We start from the raw sequence: 21,832 nt of genomic DNA, 5'->3' as shown, positions 1-21,832 counted from the left end.
CATCAATCTGGTAATTCTTTGTTGCACTCCCTCCATAGCCAGAACATCCTTCCTCACATTAGGAGACCAAAACTGCATACAGTGCTCCAACCGTGGTCTCACCAAGATGCTGTAAATTGCAGCAAGAAATGCCTACTCCTGTACTCAAATCCATTAATTATGAAGGCCAACATGGCATTTAACTTCTTCACCACCTGCTGGACCTGCACACTTACTTTCAGCAACTGGTGTACAAGATCTTATCGCACCTCCCCTTTCCCAATTTATCACCATTCAAATAATAAACTGCCTTCCTGTTTTTGCGACCAAAATGGATTATCTCACAGTTATCCACATTACATTTCATTTGCCATGAATTTGCCCATTCACTCAGCTTGTCCAGATGACACCAAAGTATCTCTGCACCATCCTCCCACTCCGCTTTGTCTGCAAACTTGGACAATATCACATTTAGTTCCCTCAACAATTTGTGCCTGAATGTCATCAGCCACTATTCCGAACTACGTAGTAACATCTACACTGTCCAGCTACAGCCCAAGCTGTATTAGCCATTTCAGAACCGAATGAGCAGTCTTGCTTTAGTGAAGCCGATTCTGTAGCTGGCCCACCCATGATTAGAATGGTGGCAAGCATTAAGTTAGTCAGGTCCAACGAGCTTAGTCTGAAAGCTGAGAAACATATTCAGCGTCAAAGGCATTACAAAATCCTGAGCAACATCAAGAGATGGTAATCGACTTTTGTTATTAGTAGGACTTTGAAGTAGCTGGACCTGCAACTGATCAAAACTGACCTTTCTGTTGATAAGAAACTGCATGAGTGAGTTTGGAAAAGCTGATAAATGGCATTACCTACTTGTCCTTAACTGGAATTAAATGCCTTCCTCTGTGGTAAATTTATTGGCTGGGGAGGTGCATTTAATTGTGTTGGGGGTGGGTGGGGAGTCCCATGCTGAGGGTTCTTCCAACTTCCAGCCTCTGCCTCGACTCAGTCCATGGTGGAATTGCCTTCTCCTCCTCCCAGCAATTAAGGCCCTTAAGTGGGCTGTGAATGCCTGCTTAAGGAGTCTATCCCTCCCACGGTTTGTAGTGACCCAGCAGCAAGATGCATGATGCCTGAAGTCTGCAAAGCAAAGTCTGTTGGATTTGCAGTGGGGAGAGGCGAGGGGAATTGCAGGCTGCCTCTTATTTGAAAGCACCCAGAGGGGTCCTACAGATAGCTAACCACCGCCCTCCACAAATCTCACCTGCCAATCTCCCTCCCACTATCACTCACGTAGGTGTGGCTGATCCCTTGGCAATCCTGAACCTTGGGTAGGTGCAGTACCAGCAGCAGCCATCACAGCCCAGTGGCACTGCTGAGCAAAGAAGAGCTTCCAACCCCTGATTTGCCGCAAGCCGGCAACTCGCGGCTGGCAGGCCTTATGGCCCCAGGCAAAGGCCCACCATTGCCCAGCGGAGAACTTGATCGGCACTTAATGGAGCAAACTTTTCTAAAAAGCGGCAGTGCAGGGCTTTCACCATCCCTCCAGCTAGTAGGTGAGACTCTCATTGCCTACATTAAATTCGCCCACTTGAATGAATTTTTCACCCAATACTAAAATTCTGGCAGTACCTTGTGCCTGGTTAAAATATCGTTTCTCTCTCAGATTAAATCATTGCAGTTGATAGTTGCAGGTCCTCAAGTTGGAGCATGCTCCAGATAAATAGAGTTGGAGCAATTGGCATTACCAACATATTGTATTCTCAAGGCTCATCTTTTGTTTCTGCATGTATTCTATTATCACTTCCTCCAGCCTTGCACCATCATCCCCTGTGTCAGTGAAGCACTCTGCCCTCCATCTTTTCACAAATATACCCCTGATGTTCTTTTGCTGCTGCCTTCTCCCTGGCTCTGCCTTCTCGTACAAGTTACATGAATAGGGTGAATAGCCAAGGTGTTTTCCCCAGGGTAGGGGAATCCAAAACTAGAGGGCACAGGTTTAAGATGAGAGGGGAAAGATTTAAAAGGGACTGGAGGGGCAACTTTTTCACGCAGAGGGTGGTGCGTGTATGGAACGAGCTGCCAGAGGAAGTGGTGAAGGCTGATACAATTACACCATTTAAAAGGCATTTGGATGGCTATAGACCAAATGGGACTAGACTTTTTTTCCCTTTATTCACTCACAGGATGAGGGCATTGCTGGCCAGGCAGCATTTATTGCCCATCCCTAATTGCCCAGAGGCAACCACTTTGCTGTGAGTCTGGAGTCACATGTAGGCCAGACCAGGTAAGGTTGGCAGATTTCCTTCCCTAAAGGACATAAGTGAACCAGATGGGTTTTTCCCCTGTCAATTGGCAATGGATTCACAGTCATCATTAGACTGTTAAGTCCAGATATTTATTGAATTCAAATTCCACCATCTGCCATGGCAGGATTCGAACCTGGGTCCCCAGAACATTACTGAGGTCTCTGGGTTAACAGTCCAGTGATAATACCACGAGGCCATTGCCTCCCCCCTCAGTAATTTAGGATAGCTGGTCAGCTTGGATGAGTTGGACCGAAGAGTCTGTTTCCTTGCTGTACAACTCGATGACGGACCTGAAATGTTAACTCTGCTTCTCTCGCTTTCATGGGTGCTGCCTGACCTACTGAGTGTTTCCAGCGTTTCCCTTTCTGGTTTTGGTTTCAGATTTCCACTATTTTGCGTTTGTACCATTAAATAAAACGGTTTAAATCTGGAAGTTCAACCTGGGAGAGAGGGCATTCTTTGGCCAGTGTGCTCTGGTTCATCTCTTTAAGCAGCTCCTTCAATGCGTTCCTGACAGTGGCGTGATTCCACTGCTCTGCCGGAAGGTCCTCAAATTTTGCACAGCTGTGAAACACAAAACAGGAAAGGGTTTTTTTTTGGGGGGGAGAGAAAAAAAACCAACAAATCCGCACCCACACCAAGCTATTGGCCTAGCAATGCAGAGGATATACATCTTCCACAGTCTATTACAGATCACAAAACTAGCCAGAGGCACAATGGGGCAGGCTCAAGCTGTCGGATTGCATCATACTTTGGTTTCTTAAACCCTCCCATTTTAGGTTGATGAGTTTCTCCCACTCCAAGCTCGTTCTAAAACTATTTTGTTTTATTTGAAAACTTCTTTGTTTTCTGAAGGGGACCGAAAAATATCAGGAAAATGCACTGAGCCTCCAGATTCTGTACAGTTACAAAGTCATTTCACACAGTGTCATTGGCTGAGGCAATTGACAGATGTTTGGAAAGCACCCACCTTTGTAATTGAATTTTCAGTGTCACAACATGATGGACATCTTGTAACATGTCAGCTACTGTTGCATCTGGTGCTTCAGTGAGATAATTCAGGGGCAGAGGACTCCACTTCCCAACCTTGATCATCCCTGCATTGATTTATAACAAAGGTCTTAAAAAGGTCATCAAAAGGTGTGAGTCAGTACAAAGGAATGACAAAATAAAATAATTTAACCATCTTCCTGATCCCTTCCCAACAGAAATTTTCACAGTTAATACATTCTTTGCTTTATCAATTGTATCTCAGTAATACCAGATAGGTGAATATTCTCACTGAACAAGGCAATAAAAGTACTTTCAGTTTATTATACTGGTTATAATCCTTTTAATCGAACACTGTGAACATTAAAGTTACTCAGAATATTTTAGACCCTTAAGTAAACTTCAAATCATTCATGTTTATAGGTTTGTTTTTATTAGGTCCACATTCCCTACTGTGCTTTGTAGAGCTTGTGTGATGTCGCATGTTGGTGAGCTATTGAAAAACATGTAATTAAAAAACAGAAAATCAGTTTGATTTGGGAAATGTTTCCAGAATACATTTGTCACAATGGCAATCTTGCCCAAGTAGAAAACAAGGAAAAGTTTGTCCAACTGCTTCAAAAAAGCAAATCAAACAACTTGAGAGCCTCCATGGAATTATGGTATATTAAGAATGAAGTCTAACTTCAGTGTGGATGTAACACTGACACTAAAAGATCTGCCACCTGTTAAACAGGCCAATGTTCTGTTCTGTTACAATCAGTAAGCATGGTATACAACAGACAGCCAGCTCACCACTGGCAGTTTCACATCTGCCAAAGTTGGAAGTTACTCCCTTATTCTTGGCGAAAGTGAAATTTGACACATTCTGTAATCCATATTCTCTGATTCGTATTCTGTAAAGACACCTCAACAATTAAGAAGGATTTCCCTTTGTTCCCCAAGGGGATATTAATGTTGTTGCAGATGTAGCTATATATTAGATCATTCAGATGCTAATCTTTCACCCCTCCCACCATTCTCCCTGGAATTCTTTATCCCTGTCCACCAAGCTTATCCTGGCTCTCCCCTCTTGTTTAAAGTGGCATTCCTTCCTTGTTTCCATTTCAGGTTAGCATCTCTCCCTCCCCACATCATATATGACACGGTAGGTAAGTACAGGAAGATATTTCAAGAAGTGGAACAGAGATTATTGTTGAGAGGTTTAACCAGAAATTGCACTAAAGGGTGGGACCAGAACTAGGCAGATTGTTGCCCATGGAGAGACTCAAAAAGCCATCAGTTGACATCTAAGCTGAAATATTGGTACAAATGCAGTAAGCAACAAATGTTTCACTAGAGCTAGGTTCACAAGCTCGGGTCCCCGAGAACCTCTGTCCCCGCCCTGAAATCGCAGTCTGTCGACCTAGATATCCACCACTAACCTTGAGCACAGCATCTTGAGACTTTTGAGCGCTACATTTTATTCTTACGTGACTATTTGTAAAAAATTATTAGCTGATCATTTCTTTGCAAACTAACATAAATACATTTTGCTACAATAGCTTTAGTTTCTTTGGCTAATTGGTTACTTTATTTTTGTTGAATTAGGACTGTAAAGGAATATGGGTCAAATGGTATTGTATACCACTAGAATATCACGTTAGAAAATTACTTTTCTGTAAAACTCACAGAGGAACATTTTTTTAAAAACAAGGATCCAAACTTGCTTGCAAAACATAATTTGGTTGACTCCCTTCACAACAATGTGAATTTGCTGATAAGAAAATACACAACCCAACAATCAGTAGTCTATGGTCCTCTCTCTTGCACTAGCTCGTAAACATATAATGCAAGCCCTGATAATTAAAATCATTATCAGACAGAAGAATATTAGGCCCCAAGTCTTGTTACCTCATTTAAAATTTACTCCAAGTAAGGACAACAAGCACTGACCAACATAATTGTTACATAAGGTCTCACTTTTTAAGAACAGATCAAAATAAACATTTCATAGAATTGAACAGATATCTTCATTGTAATGAGTTGGTCTTTCACCAACTATGCAAAATTGAAAGCACTGGTCTCATTATAAATTAAGGAAACAACTATCAATGTAAAAACATAACCCCACGTATTCAAACCTAGATTTAGATTTGTTTTGAAGCTCACAAGTTTCACATTTAAGGATTAAGGTAACTTTCATTTTTGATTATATCCTTCTATTTTTACAACCATTGCTTTGTATTACCTGCATTTTAAAGCGCATATTCTCTATTAGAAATAAGAACTATCCATTTTTCTCAAATGTATCCACTTTTGCGATCGTGCTTTTCATAGAAACGTTGAATTGAATAAAAACAGAAAATGCACAGGAAACTCAGCAGGTATGGCAGCATCTGAAGAAAGAAAAACAATGACTCTTCTGCAGAACAAGCAGAGTGACCAAGCAGTCTTTTTGAAGGACAGCCTGCTTGCTCTGAATCAGAGGGTTGCCTAGAAATGGTGCTCTCGACAAATATTCGTCTCTCCACCATCAGTTGACTTGCCTGAGTCAGACATCTCTTATTGCAGCAGAGAAGAAAACACAATCCACTAACCTCATTTCAAAAGTTGGGAGCAGAAGAAAAATCCTGACGCTTGCCTGCTTGAGTGGGGAGTCATCCTCAATTTTGTAAACAACAGTTACCTCAGTACCCTTAGCCCTGGTGGTCCATGAGCTAGCCAGGCTAGATATTAATGTAACAACCTAGAGTGAGACCTGCTTCTCGCAGCAACGCAATCTGACAGAACACAACACTAGCTATACCTGTCAAGATGAACAAGGCCTCTTCAGCGTCAGCTCTATAGCAAGGCAAATAATTGCCTAAAGCTAATCAGCCATTCCGAACGAATCATGTCAATGTGTTTCCCCCTCCAAGACCTGCAGCGTTCAAGTCCCATCAGCATTGCTTCTCCAAACTGGAAGGTTAACTCAGCTGAACAATGATAAGCTCTACACAGATCTCCATGCACTCATCCAGAATGACCCCCTTCTAAGGACACATCCTTGGTGATTTCAACACAAGAGCCGGTCAAGATAATCTAGCAGGGAATGGAATGCTCAGAAACTGGACATGTATACTATAAACATCTTCTTTCAACAAGTGTGCTATGGTTCTAATAGAATTGTATGCAATGATGACTGCATTACAGACCATCAGATTATTCACCTTCAGTTTCATTACAAGCCTAAGCCCAAGAACAGACCTAGAAGCAACCCAGCAGATAAATTTTGAGTCAACGCCCATTAAACCTCATCTTCCAAACCCACAACTACCAACACCTAGAAGGATACAGGCAGCAGATGCACATGCAAGATCCCTGCCTTGCCACCCATCATCCCAACTTGGAAATATATCACCATGCTGGGTCAAAATCCTGCAACTCCCTCCTAATTGACATTTTTTTGTCTATGTACAAGAAATAGAATGCAGTTCACCACCACCTTCTCCAGGGCATTGAGGGTTGAACAATAAATGCTGGTCTAGCCAGCGACACCCACGTCCCATGACAAAAAAGAACTTCCAACAGTTCATCAGATCCAGCACTAAGATGAACGGAGACTGGTTTGATTACAAGGGCAGGGAAATCCATGATCTGCATACAACAAAAAGGCCAGTTCATCAGGCTTGCCTGGTGAGCCAGCCAGCTTATCAAGCAAGCTGGACCCTTCAACATAAACACAGGAACATCCAAAATGAGTGCTGGATCACACTTGCTAATACTGGTGGCATGTGGAGCTTCGAAGAGAAGAGGATAATACTCTTCCTTAAGGCTTCAAGGCACTGAGGCACAGACATCCACATTCACTGATGCAGAGGTTGACATTCCTCACATTTCCGAGGAACCAACCTCCACTCATATTCCCTGTCCCCACTGAGTTATTAGAATGACAACTTCCTGCACTGCAAGTCACAATTGCTGGGTCTGCCCCCTGGGTCTATGCAAGGAAGACAGGGTGAAGAGCAAACTCTCAAAAATGGCAGCGACGTGCACCAGAGTTTAAGTATCTGACAAATAGAACCCCTGATGAATTCTGATCCCCATCACATTGACTTGTGAACTCTTGTCCAAAATATCCCCAAAGTAATCTCAACTAATGACGGGTGAGCCTTCATTTGTAAGTCAAAAGGAGTTTGTTTTCACTTCTGTAGCTGTCCAAAATCCCACTGCAAATAGATCGAGGTCGTGAAGAAATGGAACAAAAATATTTTTGACCAGCTTCAAGAAGGATAATGGTGAGTTATTATAATCCAAACAAAATATTAGAGTTACCATGCAATGAAGGAACACACCCAAAAATTAACCTGTCCTTTTATCTTTTAGATGCTAATCAATCTGTTCTGCATTTCAGACATATTTTGTTTTCAAAACATTAATACACACGAGACTAGATATTACTGGTAATGACAATAATGAATGAAACTAAATAGCTTTGTATGGCATTCCTTTACCTACACCTTAAAGTGAGTATTAACCTGCTTAAAATAAATGGGCTTGTGTCACTTTTAAGATGCAATCAGATGAATTTGACATGAATGTTTGAAGTGTCTGTCCACTGTTATCAATGCATCCCTGTAGAGCTTACACTGTTCGTTGACTGTATCAAAAGGTTTCATTTCTTGTCGTCTCTCACACACACACACACACACACACACGTGTCCCATCTCCAACTCTCCTGACCCTATTCATATGTAGCTATCAACTTCTCAACTTCACGTCCTGGCCCCAGTGTTACCTGGCATTGTTAATGTTTCTCTCTCATTCTGTCTCATTATCCCTTGAAGATCAACCCAGGATCCCCTCATCCTTGCTAGCTACCGCCCTATCTCTAATCTCGTTTACTCTCCAAAGTCTTTGAATGTGCTTTCAACTTCCCCCAACTTCATACATACTTTTTCCAGAATTTCATGTTTCAATCCCTCCAATTAGGTTTCTGTCCCTCTCGGGAACCAAAGTGGCTCTTATTAATTCAAAAACCACATAGTGACAAAGATTGTCTTTCCTTCTTTGTCCTCCTCAACTTGCCTGCAGCCTTTAGCACAGATGGCCACACCATCCTTATCCAATGCCTCTCCACCATCATCCATCTGGATGGGACAGGACTCACCTGGTTCCATTCTTATCTAATTGTAGCCAGCGATGACTTCTCTTCCTATTTCTGCAACAATCTCTGGTCTCTCCCAAGTATCTACCCTTGAACCCATCCTATTTCTCATTCACATGTTGCCCTGTGGTGACATCAGCTGAGAACATAATGTCAGTTTCCACATGTATGTTAAAGCCACCCAACTGCCCCTCACCACCTTTCTCTACCACTGCACTGTCTCTAAATTGTCAGGATGCACATCTGACATCAAATACAGGATGAACATTTTTTTTTCCCCAGTTAAATGTTGTGAAGACTGAAGCCTTTGAGTTTGATTCCTGACACAAACCCAACTCCCTCACCACCAGCTCCAGCCCTTTCCCTGACAACTGTTTGCAGCTGAATCAGACTATTCACAACGTTGGGCTGCCACTGACACCAAAATGTCCTTGCAAACCATGTCAATGCGAAAATTTCCACCTCCATAAAATTGTCCAACTCTGCCCCCGACCTTAGCTCTCTGGTTGCTGACCTCAGCTCTCTGGTTGCTGAACCCCTCTGTCATGCCAGCGCTGCCTTCAGACTTGATTATTCCAAAACACTTCTGGTTGTCATCCCATGTTCCACCCTCTCTAAACTTGAGAACTTCAGAAACTGCTACTTGTGTTTTACCCATGCCCTTGTGTTTGTGAATCTACACTGGCTCTCAGTTAAACACCACCTTGATTTTAACATTATTGTAACTTCCAAGTTCTTCCATTCGTTTGTCAGCCCTTATCTACAAAATCTCCTCCAGACTTACATCCCTCTGAGATATCTGCATTCCTATGTTCTGGCCTTTTAAGCATCCCCAACTTACCATCCCCAATTTCAATTGCTCAATCATTGATGGCTGTAATTTTAAGTGCCATGGACCTAATCTCTCTGGAATTCATTTCCTAAACTTCTCTATCTCTCTCTTTCTTCTTTAAAAGCTACCTCTCTGACCAATCTCTTGGTTATGCACCCTAATATTGCTGTACACAAGTTGCTGTTCTATTCAGTTTTACAATGCCTCTGCAAAGTACCTTGGGACATTCAAAAAGCATCTTTCATATAATACAATGTGAATTGTTGTTATGTATCCTCTCTAGTTCTAGGCCTTCGCTCTGGTTGTTGCAACTCAGCATGTGTTAGGAAATCAAAATTCCTTTCAGAGTTAAGTAATGTATCCAAAACACAAAAGCTTCACCCCTAACCCCCACGCCATAAGCAAGTCACTGATGTTTATCATTCAGCATATTAGCACACTGTCATCTAATCTTAACAATGGGAACCTTAGTTTCTGATTGTTTTTCTTAAAGTGAGTAAAACTCATCACCAGTCCAAACCTGCTGTTTATTATGGTTCCAAACACTGGCAACTCTATATGCAATATAGGGCTTGCATAATACCTGTGCCTGCACTCATACCAGAGAATATCCACTTTCTCCCAAAATAGAGGATACAACAAGTCTTTAAAACAAAACTTCAAATAAACAACTGCAAGGACATCAGCCAAAGGCTCCTTTCAGGAAAGGAAAATGTTTTTTTGGAAATCTAAATTTTGAGAGCGCATCTGCTGTCTACAAGTAACCAGAGGCTAATACTAACTAAATGCACTTGTAACTACAATTCTCAGAAATCTTTAACTCATTGAAAAAGCTTTCTGGTTCAAATTAAAATGCAGCCAACATAAAGAGAAAGTAATGTGATGATAAATTCCAACAGCTCCACTCCTAACATCAAAGCAGTCAGACTGGTTCTAATAGCAACAAAAGCAGAAGTTGCTGGAAAAGCTCAGCAGGTCTGGCAGCATCTGTGCAGAGAAATCAGAGTTAACGTTTCAGAACTGAAGACGGGTCACCAGACCCAAACCATTAACTCTGATTTCTCTTCACGGGCACTCCCTAACCAGCTGAGCTCTCCCAGCAACTTCTGTTTTTGTTTCTGATTTACAGCATCCGCAGTTCTTTCGGTTTTTATTTTGTTCTAATAGCAATAGTCTAACCCTTCGGATGATCTCTTTGGCAACTGTCAATATCCAATCACGGTGATTAGAAGTATTGTTTTCTTCTAAAACTCTACCACACTGGCAAATAGGTTTAAAACATTGAATCTTGTCATAACATTCTCACAGATACTCTGCATAACGTGATACCAACCCATCTGAGGGTCACACACCATTTCCCATTATATAAGCATTATAAGTAGATTCACATCCATCACATGGACATGCACCATTGTCCATTGTACATCAATAATTTACTTTTATATAGCACCTTTAACAGGGTAATGTATTGTATGGTGTTTCACAGGACCGTTGCAAACAATAGAAACGTAGAAAATAGGAGCAGTAGGCCTTTGAGCCCTCAGCCCTTTGAGTCTGCTCTACCATTCAATATGATAATGGCTGGTCATCCAAATCAACAATCTGTTCCTGTTCCCTGCCATATCCTTTGATCCCCTTAGCTCCAAGTGCTATATCCAACTCCTTCTTGAAATCATACCAATGTTTTGGCCTTGACTTCTTTTTGTGATAATAAATGTTACAGACTACCACTTTATGAGTGAAGAAATTTCTCCTCATCTCAATCCTAAATAGTTTACCTCATTTCCTCAGACTGCAATGCCTGGTTTTGAACCCTACTGCCATTGGGAACATCCTTCCTACATCTACCCTGCCTTTTACTGTTCAAATTTATTTTTCTATTCATTTGTGGGATGTGGGTGTCACTGGCTGGCCAGCATTTCTTGCCATCCCTAGTTGCTCTTGAGAAGGTGGTGGTGAGCTGCCTTCTTGAACCACTGCAGTTGACCTGCTGTGGGTTGACCCACAATGCCCTTAGGGAGGGAATTCCAGGATTGTGACCCAACAACAGTGAAGGAACAGTGATATATTACCAAGTCAGGATGGTGAGTGACTTGGAGGGGAACTTGAAGGTGGTGGTGTTTCCATGTATCTGCTGCCCTTGTCCTTCTAGATGGAAGTGGCTGTGGGTTTGGAAGATGCTGTCTAAGGATCTTTGGTGAATTTCTGCAGTGCATCTTGTAGATAGTACACACTGTTACTACTGAGTGTCGGTGGTGGAGGGAGTGGATGTTTGTGGATGTAGTGCCAATCAAGTGGGCTGCTTTGTCATGGATGGTGTCAAGCTTCTTGAGTGTTATTGGGGCTGCACTCATCCAGGCAAGTGGGGAGTATTCCATCACACTCCTGGCTTGTGATTTGTAGATGGTTGACTGGCTTTGGGGAGTCAGAAGTATTCCTAGCTTCTGACCTGCTCTTGTAGTCATTGTGTTAATGTGGTGAGTCCAGTTGAGTTTCTGATCAATGATAACTCCCAGGATGTTGATAGTGGGGTATTCAGTGATGGCAACACCATTGAATGTCAAGGGACGGTGGTTAGATTGTCTCTTATTGATGATGGTCATAGCCTGGCATTTGTGTGGTGCAAATGTCACTTGCCACTTGTCATTGAAATCCCCCACCCACAGTACATTTTGTGCCCTTGCCATCCTCAGTGTTTCGTCCAAGTGTTGTTCAACATTGAGGAATACTGATTCATCAGCGGAGGGAGGACAATATGTGGTAATCAGCAGGAGGTTTCCTTGCCCATGTTTAACCTGAAGTCATGAGACTTCATGGAGTCTGGAGTCAATGTTGAGGACTCCCAGAGCAACTCCCTCCCGACTGTATACCACTGTGCCGCCACCTCTGCTGGGTCTGTCCTGCCGGTGAGACAGGAAATATCCGGGGATGGTGCTGGGGGTGTCTGGGACATTGTCTGTAAGGTATGATTCTGTGAGTATGACTATGTCAGCCTGTTGCTTGACCAGTCTGTGAGACAGCTCTCCCAATGTTGGCACTAACCCCCAGATGTTAGTGAAGAGGACTTTGCAGGGTCGACAGGGCTGTTTCTGCCGTTGTATTTTCCGGTGCCTAGGTCAATGTCAGGTGATCCGTCCAGTTTCATTTCTTTGAGACATTATAGCGATTGGTACAACTGAGTGGCTTGCTAGACAATTTCAGAGGGCAGTTGAGAGTCAACCACATTGCTGTGGGTCTGGAGGCACATGTAGACCAGACCAGGTGAGGATGGCAGATTTTCCTTCCCTGAAGGACATTAGTGAAGCAGATGGGTTTTTCCGACAGTCAGCCATGATTTCATGGTGATCAGTAGATTCTTAATTCCAGACTTTTTTTTATTGAATTCAAGTTCCACCATCTGCTGTGGTAGAATTCAAACCCGGGTCCCCAGAACATTGGCTGGATTTCTGGATTAATAGTCAAGCAATAATACTACTAGGCCATCGCCTACCCCTAGAGGGCAATTTTATAGCTTTCTATGAGACTCCCCTCATTTTCTGCACTCCAATGAATATAATCCTAACTGATTCAACCTCTCCTCATACAACAGTCACATCATCCCTGGAATCAGGCCAGTAAGTTTTGACACTGAGCCACATAAGGAGATATTAGGACAGATGACCAAAGGCTTGTCCAAAGAAGTAGGTTTTAAGGAGGGCCCTAAAGGATGGAAAAGAAATGGAGAAATTTTGATGGCCAGGTAAATGACATACTCACATCCACTACAGAGTGAGCTTTTCTAAAAGAAAACAATGAATTCAAATATTCAAAACTGTCACTGAGGAATTTGAACTGATGGTCTCTGGGTTATTAGTCTAGCACCATAGTCAATACAAATGCAAACCACCCCACCCACCTGACCTGACTGAGATCTATCACATGGTCATCAGTTTCCCTCTCCCAAGCAGTTATCTGTCAGATAGCTGTACAGTCACAACAATAGCGTTTTCTATCCTTTCATATCCTATGCATTGGACAAAATAATTCAAACAATCAAGGCTGAGTGACCCACGTATCCAAAGCACTGGCCATTAGTTTGCTCAGAGGGAGTAAATACGTATGTAAGTTTAAATTAGTCTGAATTCAACTATTTCTTTTACCAAATTAAACAAATTAATTACTTTATTACCTATCAATTTGGTGACTCAATTTAATTACTTCTCTTTGCTCTTCTCAATACACTTCCAGGAGCAGATGCCCTTCGTGAGTTTATTGCCACAGAACTAGACCGAAACGATATGACAATGGATGCACAGAAGGCTGGGTTGGAATCTTCAGGAAGGCAACTTAATTCACTGCGGTAGTAGCATCTCAGAGCCTTGCCATCTTCCTGCCTCCACCAGAATTAAATCCTAGCCCAGACTCAGTCTACCCACCCTATTGCCAATTGGCACCAAGTCAATGAATGACCACTTTGAAGCCAATTCCCATCTCGGCTGCAATTATATCAGCTTCAGGCAGGACAACAAACAAGGCAGCCTACCTGTCCAGCAAATTGGTACAGGCAGGCTGTCAGTTGTGGATATTTTTAATTCCAAAAGTATACTTTATTCATTAAAACAATCTTTATATACATACATTGACACTAGAACAGTTTGGTTCTGAACATCCTTTGCATTTGGAGAACAAACAAATATTGGAGTTTGACTTTCCCAACAGTTCCAACAAACCCAAAGGCATTTTTTACTCGTGCAAGATACTATTTACATATATTTGAGCCATCCAGGAGGGTCTGATAACTGAACGGATCCCTTTGGTACTTTGGCAGAAAGACCTTAGACGGTGGTCTTTCCCCAGTGCACCTTGGCAGCAGCTGCCCCAAGCTTCAGGGTGTCGCTCAGCACGTAGTCCTGAACCTTGGAATGTGCCAGTCCACAACACTCAGTCCAGGTCAACTCCTTGCTCTTGAAGACCAACAAGTTTCAGGCAGACCAAGAATCTTTCACTGAGTTGATGGTCCTCCAGGCGCAGTCGAAGTTTGTCTCGGGGTGTGTCCCATAGAACAGACCAAGAACACAGAGTCCTACATCATGGAGCTGCTTGGAACGAACCTCGACAAATCTACAGCATCTTTCTCCAGACTTCAAAGTCACATTCCAGAAGGAGATGTGTGAAAGTCTCTAAGCCCCTCAGCCTCCTATTGATTTGTGCACACTTGAAGAAATGGACCTAGGGAAGCTGGGTGTGTGATGAAAGCTAACCTCTTTCTTACTTTTGCTACTATCCCAAGACATTTCATGGGAGCATTTGTAAACAAAGATTTGTATTCAGGCAAAAATGACTATTGTAGGCAGCTGAACAAATGCTTGATTAAAAAGGTAGGTTTTAAAGGGCTTCTCAAAGAAGGAGAGAGAGAGATAGAGAGCTTTGGGGATGGAATTGTGGACATTCCCGACAGGTGAAAGCATGGCTGCCAATGGTGAAGAGAAGGAAATCAGAGAGGCATGAGGAACCAGAACCAGAAAAACACAGAGTTCCCAAATTGTTACAAGTTCAAAGAGGAAACAGGGATACAGAAGTGCCATGCAAGGATCTGAGTATGTGGTGTAGAATTTGCAAATGGAAGTGTTGATGAACTGTGACCCAACGTCAGTCAGTGATCCTAGAGTTAGTGAGTGAGCAAGATGTGTTATAAGTTAGGAAACAGGAATTGAACAAAGAAACATAAGACCTGGGACTCGCGTAATCTGTTTATTCTGTGTTAGGTGGTCAATTGACTTACTATACATTCAGGAAAACACTAAAGTTCCTTCTAAATGACCTCTGAATATTTCTCAAATTCCTTCTCAAAGTGACTACATACACAAAAAGGCACATTTAATACCAAGGCAAAGCCACATGTTCAGTGTTACTGTCTGCCTGACTGTGCGCATTCTGTGCAAATTACTTGTGAATATTAAATGTCCTTTAAAGTACAGAAAGCCACTAATTTCCTTCTGTTCTTCCTTGCTGAATGAGGTAACCAGATACTGTTCCGTAAAGCTGTCCTTGCCATAAAGTTCTATAAAGCAGTCAGCCGCCTGAATCCAATCTACGTGGGTAGATTGGTAGAAAAAAGGAAACACCTCCTGGACACTGGTGAAAATGTTTGTAGCATGGCATACATTTTTAAACATCTGATGATTTATGCAGTCAGGAAATGTATTTTGTGATGCAATTGAATGTAAATACAGTGACACAGAATCTACATCACAGAAGCGTTACATTTGACCCATGAGATCTATGCCAGTCTTCGTGCTGCATACCAACCTTCCCCCATCCTAATTCATTTAACCTAATTAGCATAAATTTATATCCTTTCCCCCTTGTCTAGCTTCTTCTTAAACTATTCACTTTAACCACTCATTCCAAGCAATCTCTGGGTATAATTGTGTCACTTGCAGCCACCTAAGTGCTGGACGATTGGTGTTTGTAAGATGACAGCTGTCAGGTCTACACTGCTCTGTGGAGTTGGCTATCCACAAATAACAACAGTACAAAACAGAACCATGCACTCCATTCAGTACTTAGCTCGAAGACATTGGTTTATATGAGATTTTACAAACTGCAAAATCAAACAGCATTCTATTGATCATCAACTATACGGTATTCTCCAACTTTGGATCTTATGAATTAACGAGTAACCATTCCCAGGCATGAGATTTCTGGGTGCCCAACATGTGAATTGGATGTTCACTGTGGGACTTTGGCAGTTTTTTAAATTTTCTCTATTCATCACAGTTTGGAATAATGACACACGGAGCACTTCTGTCACAGGATAAGTCTGCAACACGAATGTCTAAAAGGTTTCTTATCCTGAGGAAAGAATCTTTAGCGAAGCTTGTGTACTTCAGCAAACACACTTCACACAGATGTGAACCATGTTGAACTTTAGGAATTTGCCATATGGTAATGATGCTATTCTGGTGAAACGATGCGTATCTATGGGAGCAGCTTTACTTTTTCTTCCTTCAATTGATGAAAGGATTGCCAAACACTTGTTCACAAACAGGAGAAGGAAGCATTTCACTTCTTACAGTGTGCCCTTAGATTGGCCAGAATTCAGATTTCAATTGCAATTATAAGCCAGAGGCAACCCGACTTTAAATAATTTTAACTGAGAAAGAGATAGAATCCAACGTACGAGTCGAGGCCAAGAGGAAAATCCTGTTGAGCTTCGGATCAGTGTATGGAAAATGATGTACAAGCCGGTTCCATCAGGATTCTGCTCCATTTCTTAGGTCCAGCCATTTACTGGCTGAGGTGGGAGTGGGTGAGCTCAGTTCGATCTTCAGCAACATTATCAAGGTGTTGCCATAAAATTCCCAAGTAACCCTCAGAATTCCACCCTTTAAAGGCTTAAAGAACCTCTCATTTAGCAGGTATTTGTTACCAAACTCAGGGAGTTGCGGGGATGGGGGGTGCTGGAATTGATTAACTTATTCTAAAATGACTGGCCAACTGGTTCTGTGTCAGCTCTTTACGAAAGAAATGTGAAACTAGTTCAGCACTCAATCTCTGCCTTTAACCATGTATCTTATTCAGCTTCAAATATGTGTCCAATCTTCCCTTAAATAAACTTCAAACCTTTGCCTCAACTGTTCCCTGTGATAAGGTCTTTAATGTTGTACCAAACTTTGTTTGGAGAAACTTCACTTAAACCCTCTCTTTACTGACACCCAAAGTTGAGGGAAATAACTTTCGCTACTAAATTTCTAAAACAACAAATTACTTGGGAAAACCTCTATTAAATTTCTTCTCCTTGAACGGGCTTAGGAATCCTATCATTTTTCTCTCTTCATAACTAGTGTCCTATCCAGGCCCCATCCTGGTGAATCAATGTCGAATACCATCTATTGATGGAATCTTCCCAACTGAGATGCTCGGAAACGATGGCAGGGTAAAAAGATAATCAGAGATAGTAGGAACTGCCGATGCTGGAGAATCTGAGATAACAAGGTGTAAAGCTGGATGAACACAGCAGGCCAAGCAGCATTAGAGAAGCAGGAAAGCTGACGTTTCGGGTCGAGACCCTTCTTAAGAAATGGGGGAGGGGAAGGGGATTCTGAAATAAATAGGGAGAGACGGGGAGGTGGATAGAAGATGGATAAAGGAGAAGATAGGAGGAGACAGACAGGTCAAAGAGGCGGGGTTGGAGCGAGTAAAGGTGAGTGTAGGTGGGGAGATAGGGAGGGGATAGGTTGGTCCAGGGAGGAGAGACAGGTCAAGGAGGTGGGATGAGGTTAGTGGGTAGGAGATGGGGTGGGGCTTGAGGTGGGAGGAATGGTTAGGGAGGCGGGGACAAGCTGGGCTGGTTTTGGGATGCGGTCGGTGGAGGGGAGATTTTGAAGCTTGTGAAGTCCACATTGATACCCTTGGGCTGCGGGGTTCCCAAGCGAAATATGAGATGCTGTTCCTGCAGCTTTCAGGTGGCATCATTGTGGCAATGCAGGAGGCCCAGGATGGACATGTCGTCCAAGGAGTGGGAGGAGTAGTTGAAATGGTTCGCGACTGGGAGGTGTAGTTGTTTGTTGCGAACCGAGCGTAGGTGTTCCGCAAAGCGGTCCCCAAGCCTCCACTTGGTTTCCCCGATGTAGAGGAGGCCACAATGGGAACAGCGGATACAGAATACCACATTAGCAGATGTGCAGGTGAACATCTGTTTGATGTGGAAGGTCTTCTTAGGGCCTGGGATGGGGGTGAGGGGGGAGGTGTAGGGGCAGGTGTAGCACTTGCTCCGGTTGCAGGGAAAAGTGCCGGGGGTGGTAGGGCTGGAGGGGACTGTGGAGCGGACAAGGGAGTCACGGAGATAATCAAAGATAATCGGATGAGTAGTCTTCAGGAAGATCCTCTACCACCTTGCCACCCTGATAGGAATTACTTTTTGAACAGCAAAGCCTTCTTCCACCAATTGAGACCAGTGGGTTGTCAATTAACAATTACTTAAGGAACATTTCACACCAAAGCCATGATTAGCTCTATTCCCAGCCAGTTAGCAGACTGCATCCTGGATCTGCCTCAATTTAGGACATCTGCAGCATGACTGGGAGCCACGACTCTCACCACCGCCCCCAGAATAAAGTACCTCTCATGCCAACTGTTCCTGGATTTCCAGTATACAGTGCCACCAGCAGCTCCAACTTCTGATGGAGTACGGTGGCTCCACAATGGCTCTGCCTCTGATTATCAAGCAGCTTCAAGTGGGAGTGGACATCACTGTCCCAGGGAGTGGTCCTGGCAGAAAGCCTAACGGGTAACCACTTACATGCCTGATTGATACACTATCCGAACTGTTTTGCAGTTGACACTGCTGATGGGTATTCTGTCTGATTTTACCCCTGCCACCACACCCCAGATCAAAAAGCAGAAGATTCCACTCGATGGCTTTAATGTCCTTCCCAAAACAAGTTGCCCAAAGCTGCACTCAATATTCCAACCATGGCCTAATCAAACTTTTTACCTAATTTTACCTTCTATCTAGTTATAAAACATTGAACTCTGCTGACCATGATGTGCTTACTTTATCTGAATTTGCATTTCCAGGAATTAAATATTTAAGCACTTAGGTCTCTCTATTCATCCACTAACTTAAGTATCTTATATTGAGTATAAACTCACGTTTCTTTTCTTTTTACCCTGAAATGGTACTATCTCACATTAAATTATATCTTCCACTATTCTGTTCATTCCACTAGTTAGGCTGTGTCTTCCCTAAATATTTTCCAGTTTGCCTCATTGTTTTCCCAACATCTGACTATTGTTTTCCAGCCAATTTTGAGATTAAGAAACAAATACAGAGAATGCTAGCAAAGCTCAGCAGGTTCTGGCACCATCTCTGCAGAGAGAAACTATTCATGTTTCAAGTCTGATATGACTTTCATTCAGAACTTCAGACTCAAAACATTAACATATGATGTTAAAGGGGAACATTTATTGCTAATTATGAAATACTGGATGAACTGTCCTATTTCTTACGTTTTAATATTATAGAACAGATAGACCAGTAGAATGTTCACAGTGAGCAACAACGTTTGTTGGCAAATTGTTGGTCCACACTACCTGGTTGTATAAAAGCAAAGCAGTACAGATGCTGGAAATATAACAGACGCAGAGAATGCTGGAGAAACTCAGCAGGGCTCACAGCATCTGTGAAGAGAGAAACAGAGTTAACTCTTCTGAAGAAGAGTCAAATTAGACTCAAAACATTAACTATGTTTCTTCTTGCACAGATGCCGTGAGCCCTGCTGAGTTTCTCCAACATTCCCTGTGCCTGATTACCTATCCATTTAAAATAGATGACATACAATCAGGCATTTGCCGTCCTGATGGTTGACTGATTACTGATTGCAATCCTCTCCATTATAAAGATTAACTGCTTCCAACTCTTCGCTATCCTCTGTCACTGCTGTCTACTGCTGCAATCCTCATCCATGAGTTTTTCACCCTCAGGACTCACCTATTTTGTTTCCCAGCCTCCATTTTCAGCAAAGTTCAATTCATCCTAGACTCTGCCAGCTGTTCGCAATCCTGCACCACATCACACATACCAATCACTCAATCCCTCTTTGATCTACACTGCTTCTCAGTCCAGCAACAACTAAAATTTTAAAATCTCACTCTTATGTTTGAATCCCTTTATCACCCAGCAGAGGTGGGAAAGTCAGAATTGAGTGAATATTAGGACCCAGTGGAATTTAGAAAGCCAAAGGGCAGCACCATATGCACATGCTGTGACTGGCTTGGTGTCGAATCATAGATTGAGGTCTGGGATTTGGCTCATTCCTCATATGCCTCTACTGGTTAATAGAGAGGTGCTTCTAGAATTCCTACTATCATCTTATTTGTAAGCATACCTCAGTGATCAATTGTTTACTATGTAACTATTCATGTTCTTCATGTGAGTTCATAAATGCTCTTAAATATATGTACATGCATTATATGTGCAGAAGGGGCTGTTATGGTACAATCACATGTCCTTGCCTCTGAGCTAGGAGGCGCAGGTCCAAATCCCACCTGTTCCAGAGGTGTGTACTAACATCTCTGAGCAGGCTGATTAGAAAATAGCTATACATATGGAAGTATCTGTCATTTCTGTAGACACTTGTATGCAGGCAATTGGGTTCAAGCATCATTGTTACTGGGACTAGATTGATGAAAATACTGCATAAATATGTGGTCTCCATGAATAAAAATGAGAAGGTTTAGTTGCCTTGCAGAACAACCCAAAGTCACACTTTAAAGCAGACAGCATTGGATTGGCTCAAGCCTGAAGCATCCATATCAAAGCAGTCTAAGATCATAAGGAACAGGAGTAGGCCAGGCAGCCTCCTGCAGGCTGCTGTACCATTCAATATGAGAAAACTAATTGTGGCTTTACTCTACTTTCTAGCTTGTCCTCTATATCTCTCACTTCTCTTGTCAATCAAAAATCTGTCCAACTCATCCTCGATGATGTACAATGACCCAAACTCTAATGTTCTCTGTGGAAGAAAATTTCAAAGACTAATGATTTAATTTATCTACTCACAGGATGTGGGTTCATGAGTCAATAGTTGTGGCTGTGATGCCAATCAATCAAGCCACTTTGTCCTGAATAGTGTCAAGTTCTTTGAGTGTCATTGGAGCTGTATTCAGCTGGGCGAGGGGGGAGTATTCCACCATATTCCTGACTTACGTCTTGTAGATGGTGGACAAGCTCTGGGGAGTCAGAAAGTGAGGTACTGGCTGCAGAATTCCTAGCCTCTGAGCTGCTCCTGTAGCCATTTGTATGGCTAATTCAGTTCAGTTTGGTCAATGGTGACCCCCAGGATGTTCATAGAAGGAGATTCAGTGATGGTAATGGAGAGAAGAAAGCTGAGAGAAGATCAGAAGATATAGGTTTGCAAAATCATGAGCGTGTTGGACAGAGTAGAATGGACAGAGAGAAGCTGCTTCCACTCGTGAAATAAACAAGATGAGAGGACGTTGATTTAAAGTGAAGTGCAAAAGAAGCAAGAGTAATGTGATTTCACACAATGAGTAGTTAGCATAAGGGGACACTGCCCGGAAATGTGGTGGAGGCATGTTCAATTGAGGCATTCATGATGGCATTGAATGATTATGTAGATAGATATGGTGTGCAATGGTATGAGGCAAACCAGGAGATTGGCACTAGGTAATGAAGTTCTTTTGAAGAGCCAGTGCAGGCATAGTGGGCCAAATGGCCTCCTTCTGCACCATAACAATTCTGTGATAATCATCGCCTGGTACTTGTATGGAATGAATGCTCCTTGCCTTTTGCCAGTTCAAAGTAATGACCTTCTGAGTGGGGAAAGTGATCCTCATCTCCTTCTTAAAGGAGAAAGCCCTTATCCTTAAAACTGTGAAACCTAGTTTTACATCCTCCCCATGGTGGGGATTATCCTCTCAACATCTATCATGTCAAGTCTCTTAGAATATTATATGTTTGAATAATATCTTGATGCTAACTAAAACCATGCTTAACTTATACCTAAGACAACAAGGTGCAGAGCTGGATGAACACAGCTGGCCAAGCAGCATCATAGGAGCAAAAAGGCTGACATTTCGGGCCTAGAC

General features: G+C 42.6%; 1 protein-coding gene across 1 annotated transcript in view; it reads right to left on the bottom strand.

Moving 5' to 3' along the window:
* satb2 (SATB homeobox 2) overlaps positions 1-21,832 on the bottom strand; it is a 166,540-nt gene that overhangs the window by 118,960 nt on the left and 25,748 nt on the right. The window contains exons 4-5 of the mRNA XM_048599022.1: positions 3,259-3,385; positions 2,729-2,852 (exon numbers count right to left, since the gene is read on the bottom strand). Coding sequence (XP_048454979.1) covers positions 2,729-2,852; positions 3,259-3,385 — 251 coding nt within the window. The remainder of the gene's footprint in view (positions 1-2,728; positions 2,853-3,258; positions 3,386-21,832) is intronic.

This window comes from Rhincodon typus, chromosome 7 (genome assembly GCF_021869965.1).
Source record: "Rhincodon typus isolate 14 chromosome 7, sRhiTyp1.1, whole genome shotgun sequence".
In the NCBI taxonomy this organism is placed as follows: Eukaryota; Metazoa; Chordata; class Chondrichthyes; order Orectolobiformes; family Rhincodontidae; genus Rhincodon; species Rhincodon typus.
This window is presented reverse-complemented; position numbering and strand designations above follow the sequence as displayed.